The following is an 18,732-nucleotide window of genomic DNA, read 5'->3' as shown; positions in this document are numbered from 1 at the left end:
TGTGATCTCTGTCTGTCAAATAAATAAATAAAATCTTTAAAAAAATAAAAAAATAAAAAAAAATAAAGCTTCCATGATTGTATTTTTCCTGCAAAGCTGCTATAAGGCATAGGGATAAAGTTCATAAGGGGTTTAGCAGCAGCTAACATACAGCAGACTAACATACAGCTTAATAATCAATATTCTTATTAGAATGAATCAACAATATGCACCAAGAGAAATATTCTTCCATTTCCCATAAGCTCTGTAAGCACAATTCATTCCTGTAACTTTAGGTCATAAGCAGAGAACACGGAGATAAGCTAACACAGAGATTTACTATGTGCCCAGGGACACAAGGAAGATGAACTGTGTTGGTCCCTTACCCAAGAGCAGCACTGAACGGCCAGCCCAAGATAGCCCCAGCGGCTACTCCAAGCACAGCAACTGAAGTCTTGTCCATATACCAGCCGGTCACGGCTACCAACGTGGTGTACATACAGAAGCTGCTAGGAAGGAATGCTGCAAAAGGAAAGAAACGAGGAACACAAAGAAGGAGGAGGGGGATCAGAGTTTGAGGTTTATTAGGTGTTACTAAAAATTTATACACATTACATGATACCAATAACCAGGAACATATTTTGAGAAACAATATATTAGAATTGTGCAGTGAAGTCATACTCCTTAAAAAAAAATAAAAAATGAAGTTCAATGATTTTTCTCACTCTTGTTTTTTTATGGTACCAATACACCCCTAGTTAAAAGCCAAGCACACCATTCCTCTCCTGGCCAGTACCCTAAGTCCAAAACTTAGAGAATTCCAGGTTATATTTCCAGACAGGGAATAATGCTGCAAGAAACTTGGAGCCATTGCTGACTATTTCTGAAGCAGTTTATCTTCTGATAGTTTTCAGAGACTGTCCTGACACTAACCTTTACCCCCTAGGAATTCTGGAGAGCCGTCTCAAGGGCCAAATATTGGATAGCAATGCTGCTTTGCATCCTGCATGGACGGGCATAGATAGTTCGGGCTGTGAAAGTCCCTTAGTTACTTCCATCTAGCATCACTCTGTTGTAGTAAACAGCAGAGGCTGAGTGCTTTCAGGGTCTCTGTGACAGTAACATGCAATTCATGTTTCTAACAACTCTATACAAAAATGCAGATCTGCCTCTCCAGGCTGCAGAAGCTGACCTCGCCTAGAGCACTAGGGAAGAAAGAGCGGCACAAGGCCACAAGGCCAGCACCACAATCAGGCCATGTGATCTCCCAAACTCAGGAAAGGCTTTAGAGGCTGTGTATCAAAGGGTGCCTTGAACTTCTCTGGGCCTTCTCGTTCTTGCTGGGATGGCAAAGCTAAAGGTACTCCTGAATATCTCCCTCTTGTAAGAATCCACTTCAGGAGTAGCAAAGTAACCAAAAAACAGGAGGTAAAAGCTTCACAGATAAATGCTCTATAATACTGATGCTCTCTGCAAAGTTGTCAGTTACAGCCACCAATGCAGTGGACAAGGGAGCAGAGGAATTGGAGGTCTCTGCTGGCCTGGAAGGGACAGCACGGTCTCCCTGAGGACTGTGACTCTCATAAGGTCTCTGCACAACCACACAGATTTTGATATTGTCAATGAAGTTAAATGTACACTTTTGTGCTGGATACGATTCTTGTGTATATTTTCTGTGTATACTAGATTCTGGTACACACAAACAGAAATTAAAACTGAGATAATTATATCTAGTAGCTTAATTTTTGCAGAGAAGTGGAAACAGGCTACCTTTTGGCAGTAGGCCACCATGACTCAGAGAACAGAAATGTGCAACAGCAGCACGGCTCGCAAGCCACCACTCTAAGGTTGTATCCTCATTCTCTTTAAGGATACTATTTAAAAAAAAAAAAGAAAAAAAGGCCCAGAGGATGCATACCTTTATAGAACACATTGCAAATAATGGGCAGAAAGTAGAACCACAAAGAACAGGGGTTTTAGACATAAAAAAGAGCAAAATAACAAAATTGTTTTTTCTTCCTCTAACAGCAAGAAAAGGCAGAAAGTGCTAAATTCTTTTAGTCTGGTTTAAAAAAAAAAAAAAATACAGGGGTGCCTGGGTGGCTCCGTGGGTTAAGCGTCTGCCTTCAGCTCAGGTCATGATCTCAGGGTCCTGGGATCGAGTCCTGCATCGGGCTCTCTGCTCAGTCAGGAGCCTGCTTCTCCCTCTCTCTCTGCCTGCCTCTCTGCCTACTTGTGATCTCTATCAAATAAATAAATAAAATCTTTAAAAAAAATTTTAATACAATAATATAATAGAAAGCTCTACTACTTAGGAGTTCTCTGACTCCCAGTAAGTCATTTCACCTTTCTCAATCTCCATGTCCTCATCTGCAAAAATGAGAAAGTATTGGTCTTACCCCTAACACAAAACTGCTGTAAGGACTGATGGAGATCATGCAGGAAACAGTGCTCTGCAGATTACTGATATTCTATCTAAACATAATCTATGCCGACACAAGTTCTTCCTTTCAATGTAACTGTGAAAGTTCAGTGTACCGTTATGCCTTCACCTGCCCTTTTACTTACCTGATGAGGAACAAAACATGCCAGTGCTAAGAACCAAGAAGGCCAGCATCATTCGACTTACATGCAGCCCAAATTTCTTGCACACAGCCCTAGAAGAAAGGCAAAGACCATCAGCATAGTCAATCTTAAGGACAGACATTTCAAATCAAAGGAAAAAACATGCCCCCTTCACAGAGAACACTCAGGATCTAAAGTCAAACACAAAACTGCCTGGACAGGTTTGTTAGCAATTCTGTGTGCAAAACAAACCCAAACATAGTTACTCTTCAAGCAGAAGAAAAACTCTAAGAGGATATGATATCTTTTCCGTGCTAAGATCACGTACACTATCAACAGGAAAACAGCACGATGTAGTGGAAAAGTAACAGGCCTCAGATTCAGATGGGCACAGGCTCAAATTTGGGCTCTGCCACTTACTAGCAGCAGTACCCTGGTCTGGTGACAAAATCCCTGTGTCGGAATCCTCACCCGCCAAGTGAGGATAGTAAGAATGCCTATTTGGTCACACTTCTGTGAGGACAATGCATGGGAAAGTGCTCAGAACTGTCTGGAACAGAATCGCTCAATAAATAGTAGTCACAAGACAAAAAGGCGAGGAGACACACGAAGGGTTAATAAGAAGTTGTCTAAGTCCACATTTCTCAAACCCAAGGAATGACCGACTTCTCTACTTCATTCTTGGAGGTTTTTAACCCCATTAACATTCTTAGGAATGATTACCGCTTCATTTAGTCCACAGTTGTGCAGACATACCCCTGGGTTAACTGTCGGCTAGCTAAGGTTCCTCAGTGCATCTCAGAGCTGCTTCCTGAATTTTGCTTCTTCCAAAGTATATCCTTCGTAAGTTCGTTTAGGGAGGATCTGTTAATGGCAAATTCCCTTTTTTGTTTTTTTTTTTTTTGTCTGAAAAGCCTTACTAAGCTCCTGGTCTTAAAAGATGGCGTAGCTGAGTACACAATTTTAAGAGGACAATCATTTTCTCTGAGTACTGTGAAGTTTTTTTTTTATCTTCTGGCTTTTGAGAAGGCTTCCGTCAATCTAACATCCCTTCGTAGCTATTCTATTAGTTCCGTCAACTTTTAAGATCTTCTTTGCCCTTGGTGTTTTACGTGGTTCACTACTTGCTTATTTTTCCAGCTCAGGATATGTTAGGTTCCCTGAATCTATGAATTAGCATCTTTTTTTTCCATCAATTGTGGAAATTCTTAGGTATTACTTCCCTAAATACTGTCTCTCTCCACTCTATCATCTCCTAGAATCTGACTGAATCTGTCAATACGGGTTTAACATCTTTATATTTCCCTTACATTTCCCTTCTGTTTCCTTTCTGTCACTCTGTTCTTCATTCCTACTGAGCTCTTCAGATCAAGCTTCTAGTTTGTTAGTGTCTAGCCATTCAAATTAACCACTGCGTGTTAAACATCAATTCTGCTTTCATTCCTAGAAGTTCTGTGTGGTTCTTTCTCAGATCTGCTCGCTTATCTTCATAGTCTCATTCCTTATTTTTCTTTTATCTTCTTTATTGTATTGTGGTAAGAACAGGTAATCAGGGGTCTACCTTAACAGATTTTTAAGCATACGATACAGTACTGTTATCTGCACCATGTCGTACGATAGCTCTCTAGACTTATTCATCTAACACAACTGAAATTTTATACCCACTGATTAGCAACTTCCCATTTCCCCCTCTACCCAGCCCGACAATCACCAACCAGTGCTTTGCTTCCACGAGTCTGACTATTTTAGAGTCCCATAGGTGGAATCAGTGGTGGTTGTCCATCTGTTACTGGGTAGCTCACTTAGCACAACATCCTCAAGGTTCGTGCATGTTGTCACACACTGCAGGATTTCCTTCTTTTTCAAGACTGAATATCCCCTTCTAGGCATATACCCCATTTTCCCCCATTTATCGGTCAATGGACACTAAAGTTGTCGGTATTGGTCACAATAATCTTGGTTATTGTGAAAAATGTTACAAAGAACATGGAAGTGCAGATACCTCTTCAAGATCCTGTTTTAATTCTTTTAGATAAATACCTAGAAGTTGATTACTGGATCATATGGTAGTTCTATTCTTAGTTTTTTGAGGAACCTCCATACAATTTTGTACAGTGGCTATACCATTTGGCATTCCCACCGACAGGGCACAAAGGTTCCAATCCTACATCCTTGCCAACACCAATTTGTGGTTTGGGTGGGGGGCTTTACAATAGCCATTTTAACAAGTATAAAGTTATAGCTCACTGCGGTTTTGATTTGCATTTCCCTGAAATACAGTAACACTGTATATCTTTTCAAATACCTGCTGGCTAAGTGTATAGCATCTTTAAAGAAGTGTCTATTGAAGTTCTTAGTCCATTTTTAATCAGATTAATGGGGTTTTTTGGTATTGAGTTGTAGGAGTTCCTTATATATTTTGGAATTGAACCTCTTTTCAGATTATGGTTTGTAAATATTTCATTACATTCTCTAACTTCCTTTTCACTCTACGGATTATTTATATTCTTGTTTCTTATTCATGTTTTCAAATTCCTTTTTCATTTAGAAATATCAAATATATTTATGTTCTTATTTTAGTAATTCCTAATCAACAAAGTCTTCCAGGTCAGTTTTCTGTTATTATTGCTGTTGGTTCTCATGTACAACAACTTGTTCGCTTCTGTACTTTGTGATTATTTTGAGATTTATTTTTTTTAAAGATTTTATTTATTTATTTGTAAGAGAGAGAGAGAGGGAGAGAGAGCGAGCACAGGCAGACAGAATGGCAGGCAGAGGCAGAGGGAGAAGCAGGCTCCCTGACAAGCAAGGAGCCCGATGTGGGGCTCGATCCCAGGACGCTGGGATCATGACCTGAGCCGAAGGCAGCTGCTTAACCAACTGAGCCACCCAGGCGTCCCTGTTTTGAGATTTTTATTATAATTTCTTGTTCACTAGAACTTTATTTGTAGTAATTCTTTGACACCTGGGTTAAAGATCCATTTCTCTGGAGAAGCTTCCCCTTTTGCTTTTGCAAGATACCTATGGGCACTGCCAACCCAGAACAATTTAAATAAATTCTCAACTTGGGATTTCGGGGGATCATGTAAGGTGACGTTCACTCAGTCCTTAACCAATGTGAAGACCAATATATGGTTACAATCCTTAAAGACAGCACTAGCTTGCTTCCTTCTCTGTGCCACACAGAGTCAAGGCCAAAGGATTTCTGTGTCTGACATTTTTAACTGTTTTCTAGTGGGGATATTTTTAATAATAATCATTATGTCTAAATACCTTTTAAAGCGCTAACATGTTAGGTTGCACGTAAAAAAAAAAGTGGCTTTTATTACTGCAACACTTAAATGCTTAATACTTCCACTAATATTCAATCAACCGATAGGTACTTGGTGAAAGACAACGTACTGGGTGCAAGTAAGAGCAGTCAGTCCCACACGGGAATAATCTCCTATCACCTAAGCTCAAGGGGAAGAGGTAAATCATGATTCTGCATCTTGCAACCAAAATTAAGGCTCTACTAAATCCTACCACATGAAACACCAGTCACCCATGTATTATCTTTACATGAAGATATGAAACTTAACACACCTCAGGAAGGAAAGTGATAATTAGAAGTTTTCCCCTCCAACAGTGTTTCAAAACACCAAGTCCCACTTCTTTCCTCAACAAATTAAAAATATAATTACCATATAATCCAGCAATCCTGCTTCAGGGTACACATCCTAAGGACATGAAATCACTATCTCAAAGGGATAGCTGTAGGCCCATGCTTACTGTAGTACTATGCGTAATAGCCGAGACACAGAAACAACCTAAATGTCCACCTATGAATGAGCGGATAAAGAAAATGTGGTATACATGTACAGCAGAATATTATTCAGTCATAAATTTAAAAAGGAAATCCTACCACTTGCAACACGTGGATGGACCTTGAGGGCATTATGCTAAGTGAAATGTCAGACAGTGAAAGACAAATCCTGTATCATCTCACATGTGGAATCTAAAAAAAGGCAACCTTGCAGAAACAGAATAGAATGGTGGTTGCCAGGGGCTGGGGAAGCAGAGGGTAGGGAGGAGACAGAAGATTAGGAGATGGTGGCCAAAGCATATAAACTTCCAGTTAGAAGATGAGTTAGTTCTGGGGAATCTAGTATACAGCATAGTGACTATAATTAACAATACAATATTAATATACTTGAAAATTGCTAATAGAGAAAATCTTAGAATGTTCTCTCCACACACAAAGTGGGAAGTGATGGATGTGTTAACTAACCTTACTGTGGTCTTCATGACATATGCATTTATCAAATAATCATGCTGTACATCTTAAATTCACACAGTATTATTTCAATTATATGTCAATAAAGCAAGAAAAAAAATTTTAAGTCCTACTTTTTAAGATTTTTAAAGATTTTTTTATTTGACAGAGAGACACAGCCAGATAGGGAACACAAGCAGGGGGAGTCGGAGAAGGAGAAGCAGGCTTCCTGCTGAGCAGGGAGCCCAATATGGGGCTCAATCCCAGGACCCCGGGACCAGGGCCCGAGCCAAAGGCAGACATTTAACAACTGAGCCACCCAGGCACCCCTTAAGTCCTACCTCAAATACAGTATTAGGAGCTAGGAGGAAGTGTTTTCTATTAGATTTTATAAACACTGCTTATGATCAGAAAAAAAAATCTTATGCTATATTGGGCTTCCATCATAGCACTTTTAGAAGCAAAGTTTTATACTCACTTGTAAAAGTAAAGTTCACAGATACAGCTCACAAAAGCCAGGAGACATCGTAAAAAGTAGAAGACAAGAATCTGAAAGAAACCCAGAACAAGAAAACAGAAGTCACAGAAACAAAACTCTTAAAGAGGAAACCACTTCCATTTGTCATTCGTAACACTGAACTGGCATAATCCTTTTGAAAAGCAGCATGTATCAAGGACCATACATGTATTCCTACCCCTAGACCAAGTACACCCATTTCTACAAGACCAGCTCGCAGAAGTAACTCGGACTAAGCAGGGAATGTTAGTTCTACTCATGAAAATGGTAAGTGCGGCAGTATTACATTAGGAAAAAACTGCTTAAAAAAACTATACAATGTCCAATGATGGGGAAATGGTCCGATCAATTATGTATATGTATTTCATGGACTATTACACAGATCTTAAAATTCACAATTACAGCAACAGTGGAATAATTCATATAAAACTCATATATTCAACAAATATTACCTAAACAACCATAATATATTGATAATGACAGATAGTTACTCAATACTAGGTAAAAATACACAATATATTATTTTATACATCAGAATTATAGCTTTGGAAATCAGAAGCATAGGAGATGACTGAAAAGAAATGTAGTGAAATGGTTAAGGTGGCTGTATCAGGCTGCTGGGACTTAGGTGTATACCTTCTCTCCTGTCTTCCAAACACATGTAATGTGATTAATTTCATAATTAAGAACATCAACTTAAAAAACAGTAACAGGGGTTATATTTAATAGTTTTCATACTATAGTGCACTGGTATATTTAAGAGCATTGAGTACTTCAGAATGTAAGCACTACTTAAATATATATCATGATTAAGATTACTGCATGTAACTTAGGAATACTTCACATTTTCAACACCATAAACAAAATATTCCAAAGAGAGCTCAATAAACCAATCCATTAAATGCCAGATTCATTCATTACTTCAATAAAAACATACTGAAAGCCTAATATACACTGAGCACTATTCTAGATGCTGCTGGGAATTCAGATAATTTTAGTACAAAGTATCTATACATGTAAGGACCCCTCATCTAATTAAGTATAAAACATTTGGAAAGTTAAAAATTAGGCGCACCTGGCTGGTTCAATCAGAAGAGCAGGTGTCTCTTGGTCTTGGGGTTGTAAGTTCGAGCCCCACATAGGGTATAGAGATTACTTAAAAATAAAATCTTTAGGGGCACCTGGGTGGCTCAGTGGGTTAAAGCCTCTGCTTTCAGCTCGGGTCGTGGTCCCAGGGTCCTGGGATCGAGCCCTGCATTGGGCTCTCTGTTCAGCAGGGAGCTGCTTCCCCCCTCTCTCTGTCTGCCTCTCTGCCTTTTGATCTCTCTCTGTCAAATAAATAAAATCTTTAAAAAAATAAATAAATAAAAATAAAATAAAATCTTTAACTTTAAGATTTTATTTATTTGGGGGCGACTGAGTGGCTCAGTGGGTTAAGTCTCTACCTTCAGCTCAGGTCATAGTCTCAGGGTTCTGGGATCGAGCCCAGATTTAGATTAAGATTAAAATACAAAAATCAGTTGTATTCCTATCAGCAATGACCACCAAAAAACCCAGCAAAACAAGATTCCTTTCATAACAGCAACAAAAAAGTATGAAGAATGTAGGCATTAAGCTTCCCAAAACTTGGTAAGACTGAAATGGGTACATTTACAAATTTTATTAAAGGATACAGAAAACCTGACTAATTAGATAAATACATCATCTTAAGGATGGAATGACAAACCTATAAAAATACTGATTTTCATATTAATATATAATTCAATGGGATTCCAATTAAAAAAAAAAACAGAATTTGGGGGAGGGGCAAATGTGAAATGATTTTTAAGATACAACTTTTAAAATGGACAAAGTAGAAAATTTATCAACCAGATTATTAACACACACTACAAAGACATAATAATAAAAATATGGTACTAACAATTTGACCAATGACCTAGAACAAGGAGGACATAAACAGGCCCATACATGTGGGAATAAGGTGTATGATAGATAAGGTATTACAAAAAGAAGAGAAAGGATGGATTATTTAGCAGATGGTACTGAAAAATCCAGTTCACTATACCACAAAAAATAAAGCTGCATCTTTCTACAATTTATAAAAAATAATATTCAAGGGGTGTCTGGGTGGCTCAGTCATTGAGCATTGGTCTTCAGCTCAGGTCATGATCCCAGTGTCCTGGGATAGAGCCCCATATCGGGCTCCCTAATCAACGGGAAGCCTGCTTCTCCCTCTCCAGCCCCCTGTGCTTGTGTTCCCTCTCTGTCATAAATAAATAAAATCTTAAAAATAGAGATTATTAACAATAAAATTCTTTTTAAAAATATTTGAAGGTATTAAAGCCTTATATGTGACAGGTAAAATTATAAAGCTAAGAAAATACTTTTTAAAAATAGTTCTTTTTTTGGGGGAGGCACCTGGGTGGCTCAGTGGGTTAAAGCCTCTGCCTTCGGCTCAGGTCATGATCCCAGGGTCCTGGGATCGAGCCCCACATTGGGCTCTCTGCTCAGCAGGAAGCCTGCTTTCTTCTCTCTGCCTGCCTCTCTGCTTACTTGTGATCTGTCAAATAAATGAATAAAATCTTAAAAAAAATAAAATATTTCTTTTTTATAATTTGAGAGAGAGAAAGAGCAAGAGAGCACAAGCAGGGTAAAGGGTAGAGGGAGAAGCAGCCTTCCAGCCAAGCAGAGAGCTCAATGCAGGACTTGATCCCAAAACTCCAGGATCATGACCTGAGCCAAAGGCAGACACCCAACTGACTGAGCCACCAATGTACCCAGAAAGCTAAGAAAATACTTAAGAACATCTTTGTGAACTGTGGTAAAGAAGGATTTCTTTTAGGAAGACCCAAAACCCACCAACCATTAAGTGAAAAACTAATTGGACTTGACTTTAACAAAATTAAAGATTTCTGTTCAACAAAAGGCCCACAGACAAAACAGAGCAGTGGCAGCTTAAAAGATTTCTAGTATCTAAAACCTACAAGGGGTTATTACCGAGAACTTCTACTAATCAGAGGAGAAACCCAGAAAAACCAGTTGAAAAACAGCCAAACAATGTGAACAGGTAAATCATAGAAAAGAACGAATGAATGACAAAAATGCTGCACCTCACAAGTAACCAAGGAAGGGCAATTAAAATGAGAAACATTTCACATACATGAGAACCTCAAAAATTAGCAAGTCAGAACATCAAGTTCTCAGGAGATGTGAGGTGGCTGAAATATGGAACATTGTTGCAGAAGTGTGAAGTTCGATAGCCACTCTGGGAGGAACCTGGCAATAGAAATTAAGTAGCCTCTCTACACACACATACACGGATCCCACTGAATATACAATTCAGAGAAACTGAAAACCAGATCCATAGGGAGATAAAACCAAGGTATTCCTGTTTAGGGTGGCAAGAAGTTGGAAACCATCACTAGGGGTGCCAATTATTACCAGACGCTCTTTTAGCAACAATCCACCCTCTCTACTGGGCATGATGATACTGGGACTGGGACTCGATAACTCTAATTCTTCCTTGTCAAATGGCTTCCTACTGGCTTCCATTAGTAGAACTTACCAGGAAGGAGACTGTACGGAAGAACAAGGGAAATCTTCATTCCTGTTCTGCTTCCTGCTCATGTAGTTGATATAAGAGAAGAGTGATAGGAGATGAAGGATTCTGCTGAACATGTCAAACTGGAAGTGATAGTGGATACCCAAGAGGACACAAAAGGCTTAAGCATTGCATATGGTCATTTCTCTACTAAGACCTCTCCTGTACACCTCTTCTCTGCTAAGTTCTAAAAACCAGAAAGTAACTATTAGGTAGGGAAGGGAAAGACAGTTCTATCACTTTCTAAGGTGCTATCTTTCTTATCAGTCTAAAATGCATACGCAATCGTGTCTCTCCTCTAAAACCTCTGGATGGCTTCAGAAAGTCCTTGGGGGTATAAAAGTCTAACTGCTTACTAGAACCTACCAGGTGTTGTATAAATCTGGCCTCCTCCTACCTTTCAGTATCACAAAACCCACTCCACCATTCACTGTCTCTTCCAAGAATCAAGCCTATTTATACAAGGCCATACTGGCCCTCTTCCCAGCCTCATGGCTTTCTTCCCTCATCCCCATCCTTCCTTTACCTAGATGACTCCTACTCACCCTCTAGTTCTCTCATCAGAGCGTTCTGCTTCATGGAAGATGGATTAGCCATACTTTTCCCTTTTCCTCCTGCTCTGTAAAACCAACAACTCTGGACATTATAGGTGAAGTAAACCTATGACAATTCAAGGTAGAGAGAAAGCAGCAGACTGCCTAGGGATTTTGAGACTAGAGGAAAAACAATGTTAAGTTGCCTGGGTTTTCTTTGGCCTTCTATATTCCAGACTTAGAACTAAAGAAGTTGGCAGCTAGAAATGCAAATGAGCACAAACACCAACCAAAGCCTGGTCAATCTTGCCAAAAGGCCAAGAAAGGGGTAGCCTAACAAGACAGAAAACCTTCAGACAACCACTCTACTCCAGCAAAGCACTCCAGAAAGAAGGGGAAAAAAAAAAAAAAAAAGAAGGAGCTTAACTCCCACCCATGCCATCAAAGGTCCAGTAGGAAACCAGGACTGTCAGTGGAGACCACTTGGATAATTCTTGACTTCACCTCCTCACCCCACCCTAACAGTAATGAAGTACCCTTCCCTGCCCATAGGAGTGAAGGCCAAGTGAGGAACCTCAACTTGTACCCCCACCTGGCAGTAACAAAGGTGGAGAACACCCTCCTTTTTCCTGCTAGAGTGGGATCAAGAGCAGCCAGACAAAACAGAAGGCTTCAAAAAGACCCAAAGATGCAGAGGAAGCATGCTGGGCCCATGAATAAGACCCAGAGTCTCATAATCCCACAAATGTCCACATTTCAACTGAAAATTACCTGGAGAATCTCAAACCGAATAGTCGAAAATAGTCATTCAGCAGATAGTAACAAGATGAGACAAAAGTTAGAATTATCTGACGAACTTTTAAAGGAGCTGCTGTAAAAATGCTTCAATGAGCAATTAAGAACAGACCGGAAACACGAAATACAAAGTTCCAGTAAAGCAACAGAATATATAAAGAAAAACCAAATGGAAAATTTAAAACTGAAAAAATACAACAATCAAGATAAAAGCTCAACAGAGGGCACCTGGGTGGCTCAGTGGGTTAAAGCCTCTGCCTTCAGATCAGGTCATGATCCTAGGGTCCTGGGATCGAGCCCTGAATCCGGGCTCTCTGCTCAGCAGGGAGCCTGCTTCCCTTCCTTTCTCTCTGCCTGCCTCTCTGCCTACTTGTGGTTCCTGTCTGTCAAATAAAATCTTTTAAAAAAATAAAAATTAAAAAATAAAAGCTCAACAGATAGACTCAAGAGCAGAATGGAAGGGACAGAGGAAATAATGAACTAGAAGATTAGAAATTGCTCAATCAACACAGAAAATATTTAAAAAATAGGGCCTCAGAGATCTGTGGGACTATAATTAAACATCTAACATTGATATCATTGGAATCTCAGAGAAGAGAAACAGGGCAGAGCTGACAAAGTATTCAGAAAAATAACAGCTAAAATCTTCCCAAATTTGGCAAAAGACATAAGCCTGAAGATTCAAGAAGGTTAGTAAATTCCAAACAGCATAAACCCATAGATATCCATGCCAAGACCCACTACAGTCAAATTTCTAAAAGGTAATCTGGTTAGGTCTCCATTAGCTCCTAATTATCCTTCAGCACTGTTAAAATTAGGATCTCCTGGGGCGCCTGGGTGGCTCAGTGGGTTAAAGCCTCTGCCTTTGGCTCAGGTCATGATCCCAGGGTCCTGGGATCGAGCCCCACATCGGGATCTCTGCTCAGCGGGGAGCCTGCTTCCCCTTCTCTCTCTGCCTGCCTCTCTGCCTACTTGTGATCTCTGTCAAATAAATAAAATCTTTAAAAAAAAAAATTGGGATCTCCTAATAGGCTGTCTTACTGCACACTGTCCTTTTCGTCCACAAGACCCATTGCATTTATAATTACTTGTTCAATACTCATCTTCCCCACTAACCTATAAATTCATGAGGGCAGGGATTTGGCCACTGTTACATCCAAAGCACTCAAAGTGCCTACCAGACAAAATTTTGTCCATTAGTTTATATCCAAAGTATATAAAAAACTTCTACAAGGAAAAAAACTTCTACACAAAGGAAAAAAAATCCAATTTAAAAAATGGGCAAGGTCGGGGCACCTGGGTGGCTCAGTTGGTCAAGCAGCCAACTCTTGATTTCAGCTCGGGTTATGATCTCAGGATCCTAGGATCAAGCCCTGCATTGGGATCCTAGCTCAGCTGGGAGTCTGCTTCAGGATTCTCTCCCCCTCTCCCTCTGCCCCTCCCCGTGTGTGCGCGCTCTAAAATAAATCTTTAAAAACAAATGGACGGAAGACATGAATAGACATTTCCCCAAAGAGGTCATACATCGGGCCAACACACACATAAAAGATGCTCAACATCACTCATCAGGGAAACACAAATGAAAACCACAATGAGGTATCACCTCACCTCTGTCAGAATGGTCAAAATCACAAGAAACAAGTGTTGGTCCAGATGTGGAGTAAAAGGAACTCATGTGCACTGGTTGGTGCACACTGGTGCAGCCACTGAAAAACCTGGAAGTTGCCTCAAAAAATTAAAAATAGAACTACCACAGGATCCAGTAATTGCACTACTGGGTATTTACCCAAAGAAAACAAGAACACTAAACTAGAAGGATATATGCACCTCTGTGTTTACTGCAGCATTGTTTACAATAGCCCAATTATGGAAGCAGCCCAAGGTCCAGGATAGATGAATACAGAGGTTGTATATACACACAATGGAATATTATTTGGCCATAAAAAAGAATGAAATCTTGCCATTTGCAAACATGCAAATACTGTATGATTTCACTCATATTCGGAATATATGGAATTTAAGAAACAAACACAAAAAAATGATGAAAAGGGGTGCCTGGGTGGCTCAGTGGGTTAAAGCCTCTGCTTTCGGCTCAGGTCATGATCCCAGGGTCCTGGGATCGAGCCCCGAATCGGGCTCTCTGCTCAGCGGGGAGCCTGCTTCCTCCTCTCTCTCTACCTGCTTGTGATCTGTCTGTCAAGTAAATAAATAAAATCTTTAAAAAAAAAAAAAAATGAAAAAAGGACAAACCAAACAGACTCAACTACAGAAAACAAACTGATGGTTACCAAAGGGACGGGGATGCAGCAATGGATGAAATAGGTGGTGGGAATTAAAAATACACTTATCTTGATGAGCACGTAGTAATATATAGCATTGGTGAATCCCTATATTATACACCAGAAACTAAAGTAACACCATGTGTTAAGTATCCTGGAATTAAATTTTTACGAAATTGCCCCATTAATGTTTGTTAAATGAACAAATGATTACTCTTCAAAAAGTCCTCTCCTACCTACAAATCTATTTTGTCCTTTTCTGAAAACTGTTCCAGAGACTTCTCTCTTAATCACCTCTAATTGCTTCCAGGTGGCCTGTGCTTACCTTATTAGTCTGAAGAATTCTTGCATGAAATGCAGCTGGCCAGGCATGAAGCAATAGGTAAGCATAGGAGCGAATCGCATAAACTGGGGAATATTCCCAAGTCTGAAACCCCTTCCCATAGATGAGGTAGTGTGTCTGAAAATAAAAAACAGATTCAGGGTTAAATTGACCAAAAATCCTTGCTAAGCAAATACAGGTGAAGTTTCCAAGCAAAAAAATTACTAAGACAAAGGTACACAGAAATGCTGAAATTCTCAACAAGATTTGCAATCAATAGATAAGAATCAAAATGATCCAATACTAATATTAGGACATTATAATTTCTCCAAGATTATTGTTTGGTCAATGTCAAAAGTTTGAATTTTACCCTCTATTTTTTTTTTTTTAAATACTCATTAGCCAAGGAATACCTGGGTGGCTCAGTCAGTTAAACATCTACCTTTGGCGCAGATCATAAACCTCCTGGTCCTGGGATCAGGAGCCCGAATCAGGCTTCCTGCTTAGCAGGGAGTCTGATTCTCTCTCTTTTTCTCTCTCCTTCCCCACCACTCATTCTCCCTCTCAAGTAAATAAAATACTCATTAGCCCAGAGAAACTCTAAACCTTAGCATTTTCGTTAAACTACCTATGTTAAGCATTTTTTAATGCAAAATGGGATCAGAATATTTCACCTCTGAATTCTCTGTAATAGGAAGTCAGCAAACATATACATATATTTATACATATATATATATATATACATATATATGTATAAATCACGAAATAGCAGTACAAGCGTACCATTTAATAACATTTTATTTTAGCAATCAGAAAAAAAGAGCCAAGAAAGTTGAAAGAAAGTAGTCACCTCCGAACCATGAGAGACTGTGGACTCTGAGAAACAAACTGAGGGTTTTGGAGGGGAGGGGGTCGGGGGTTAGGTGAGCCTGGTGGTGGGTATTAAGGAGGGCACGTATTGCATGGAGCACTCGGTGTGATGCATAAACGGATCTTGGAACACTGAAAAAATAAAATAAAGTTTAAAAAAAAGAAAAAGAAAGTAGTCACCTCTAGGGACTAGGATTTAGCTATGAGAAGTAGAACAGAGTTACGGTTTTCCCTTTAAGTTTTGTAGTAGTTGGTAACTTTAAAAACTATCTCAAAGTATTATTTTGATTTAAAATGAATTTACAAAAGTTACAGATCACATCTTTTTTGTAAAAAGCCCCATTTTCCCATGGCCTTCAAGGCAGGGAAGCTTAGAATACAAAAGTGTAAATCAAGTTGTTTTACTATCAGCCACAGTTGTATATTATTTGTATCCTGATTGGCAACAAGGTCCCAAGCAGTGAAATCAAGCGGGGGGGGGAATGAAAACTAAAGAAATCACCTACTGGTTCCCAGTAGTTGAAGGTTTCATCACAGTCAGAGATGTTGCTCAGGAGAGCAGCACATAACCTTGCTGAGAGCAGACACTTGAAAGCAGTAGATCCTTCGGGTGCCCAAACTTGTCCTGCTTTGTTCCCAGATAACCTGCTCAGAAGCAAAGGGAGGATATGTCAGGAAGACCTACTAACTAGAAGGCGGTTCAGAGCAGAAACGGCAAGAATGCCAAGGACATCAAAGCACGCTTAGGTAATAAACCTCAAAAGTTAGTTGTTCTAAGTAGAACACTGAAGGGACGAAGACCTGAATTAATCTTACTTTCCACTTCCTGCTCTTAATGCGTAAGCTCATTCATACACTTTAACTCAATGCCGCGATGACACTCTTTGAAGGCCACAGAGCTCTCCCCTTTTGAAGGCCACAGAGCTCTCCCCTTTTTCTTTCTTCTCTTAACAAGGTCATTACTTTCCACATCTTTATTCATTCCCCCACTTGTTCAAATGCACAGAGGCCTAATTTGTGCAAAGTGCATAACCCCCTCCATTTCCGTACGTTGACGGGTCCTTTAATGCGGTCCTAAACCCGCAGTGCCTGGGCTTGGGGAGAGAGACGGTTGCAGGTGCTGGAGGCTGTGGGGCCCACACTGAAGAATAAGGGGTTAGGACTTTGCAGGCAATGAAGGAAACTGAGGCAGACTGCCAGGAAAGGTCTGCTCTTTGCTCTTGCCAGCGTCTCCCGCTGAGGCTCGGCCAACTCAAACCGCACGACACCATCCCGCTCTGGGCCTGGGCCAGCAGCCTCGGAGCCTCCCTCCAGGCTTTCTTCCCGAGAAACACGGGACGCAGGATGGGGGACCCAGGGCGGGGCGAAGACCGGACGTGACCCGTCCAGGAAGAGCACAGGTACCCGGGAGAACCAGGCTGGACCCGCGCCTCCGGGGGAGACCCTCGGGGCCAGCCCCGCGCCGCCCGGCCGCCACGCCCCCGCCGCGCCCGCACACCTACTCTGTCCGCGGCTCCGCGCCGCTCGCCTCACGGCTGCACAGCAGCTCCCGCAGCTTGTCCGCGGCCGAGACCGTGTCCCCGCCGCTGCTCCCGCTCCCCTTCAGGCGCTGACGAGCCCCTCGGCTCGCCATGGCACGCATGGAGAAGAGGTACAACCCCGCACCCTACGAAAACGGTGAGCGCGGAGACATAGCTTTGGCTGGCAACGGTGTCCGCCGAGGGACAAAAGACCTTGACATGCGCAGAAAAGACTAAATTATAGTGTTCTTGGGCCAATTGGGGCAAATCCCGAAGTAGAGAGTAAGACCTGAGATTTGACCTTCACCACCAGTTATCCCTTCCACACATTTGTAATTCTGGGCATTCCGCCCTCCGTCCCACACTCTTCAGCACAAATGGAAAGTGGCTAACCACCTCGACCTCGTGGGCAGAGGTATTTATCCAGTTAAAGATAACAGCACAGGGGCGCCTGGGTGGCTCAGTGGGTTAAAGCCTCTGCCTTCAGCTCAGGTCATGATCCCAGGGTCCTGGGATCGAGCCCCGCATCGGGCTCTCTGCTCAGCAGGGAGCTTGCTTTCCTCTCTCTCTCTGCTGCCTCTTTGCCTACTTGTGATCTCTGTCTGTAAAATAAATAAAATCTTTAAAAAAAAAAAAAAAAAGATAACAGCACAGCTGCAGAGGAAAGGGGAGGTCCTTGAAAGGTCACTACACCTTGACCTCTGTCTTTTAGGGACCGGGATAGAAACAGCGCGTAGCTAATTAACTGCTTCAGAAAGACAAAGCTGTAACGGCAGAATATAGAATAAGAAAAATGAAAGCCTGAAGAAATTCTGTGCAACAAATCAACCATACACCTGGCACTGCCATTGCTAATAGCAGTTCGATAAGCATTTTACACACTTTATCCTTTTTAAATGCGATACAACCACCTTGTTCTTATCAATAAACAAACTGAGGACCAAGGTTGCATAGCCAGGAAATGGTGGAGCCCTGTTCCAGCTCAGGTCTGTCTTATTAGGAAGCCCATGTTTTTTCCACAAGGAGATCAGGAGGAAACACCTGATGTCATCACAGGTGCTAGCACACCTCTGACTCCCAGGGGTTATTCATCTGTTCCTGATTCTCTGCCCACTTCCCCAGTCCCAGAGTTCTGTCCCATCCTGTGGAGCTCTAGCAGTGGCTGAAGCATTTGTACAGGGAGTGCTGAAATGGGCCTTACAAGAAATGTTAAAAGGACTTATGTAAAGGGGGGTGGCAGTAAGTAGAAGACAGCTACAGAAGGAAAAAATTTCATGAGTAAAAGCTAACATAAAGGTAGTAATCACTTATAAAGCTAGGATGGAAGTTAAGAGACAAAAGTAGTAAAATCAATTATATCTAAAAGATTAAAGGGACCCACAAAATGAAAAGATGTAAAATAGAACAACATATACATAAAACATGTAAAAATGGGAGTAAAAATGAAGTTCTTTTAGGTGTTCAAACTTAAATGACCATCACCTAAATATACACTG

The 18,732-nt window shown here is 40.9% G+C and overlaps 1 protein-coding gene across 4 annotated transcripts in view; it reads right to left on the bottom strand.

Annotated features, from left to right (window-relative positions):
* Positions 1-17,606, bottom strand: part of LOC111153921 (ALG9, alpha-1,2-mannosyltransferase) — a 106,802-nt gene extending 89,196 nt beyond the window's left edge. For 3 of the 4 annotated variants that reach the window (XM_022513235.1, XM_022513234.1, XM_022513236.1), the window contains exons 1-6: positions 17,219-17,349; positions 16,223-16,361; positions 14,850-14,984; positions 7,278-7,348; positions 2,548-2,636; positions 366-501 (exon numbers count right to left, since the gene is read on the bottom strand). In XM_022513235.1, coding sequence (XP_022368943.1) covers positions 366-501; positions 2,548-2,636; positions 7,278-7,348; positions 14,850-14,984; positions 16,223-16,361; positions 17,219-17,349 — 701 coding nt within the window. Of the gene's footprint in view, positions 1-365; positions 502-2,547; positions 2,637-7,277; positions 7,349-14,849; positions 14,985-16,222; positions 16,362-17,218; positions 17,350-17,537 lie in introns of those variants that run through there. The other variant, XM_022513237.1, reaches the window with a different exon arrangement.
* Between the last annotated feature and the right edge of the window lie 1,126 nt (positions 17,607-18,732).

Source organism: Enhydra lutris, unplaced genomic scaffold (assembly GCF_002288905.1).
Source record: "Enhydra lutris kenyoni isolate GAN:26980312 unplaced genomic scaffold, ASM228890v2 scaffoldscaffold34, whole genome shotgun sequence".
Taxonomy (NCBI): Eukaryota; Metazoa; Chordata; class Mammalia; order Carnivora; family Mustelidae; genus Enhydra; species Enhydra lutris.
The sequence above is the reverse complement of the archived record's forward strand: the minus strand, read 5'-3'. Positions and strand labels throughout refer to the sequence as shown.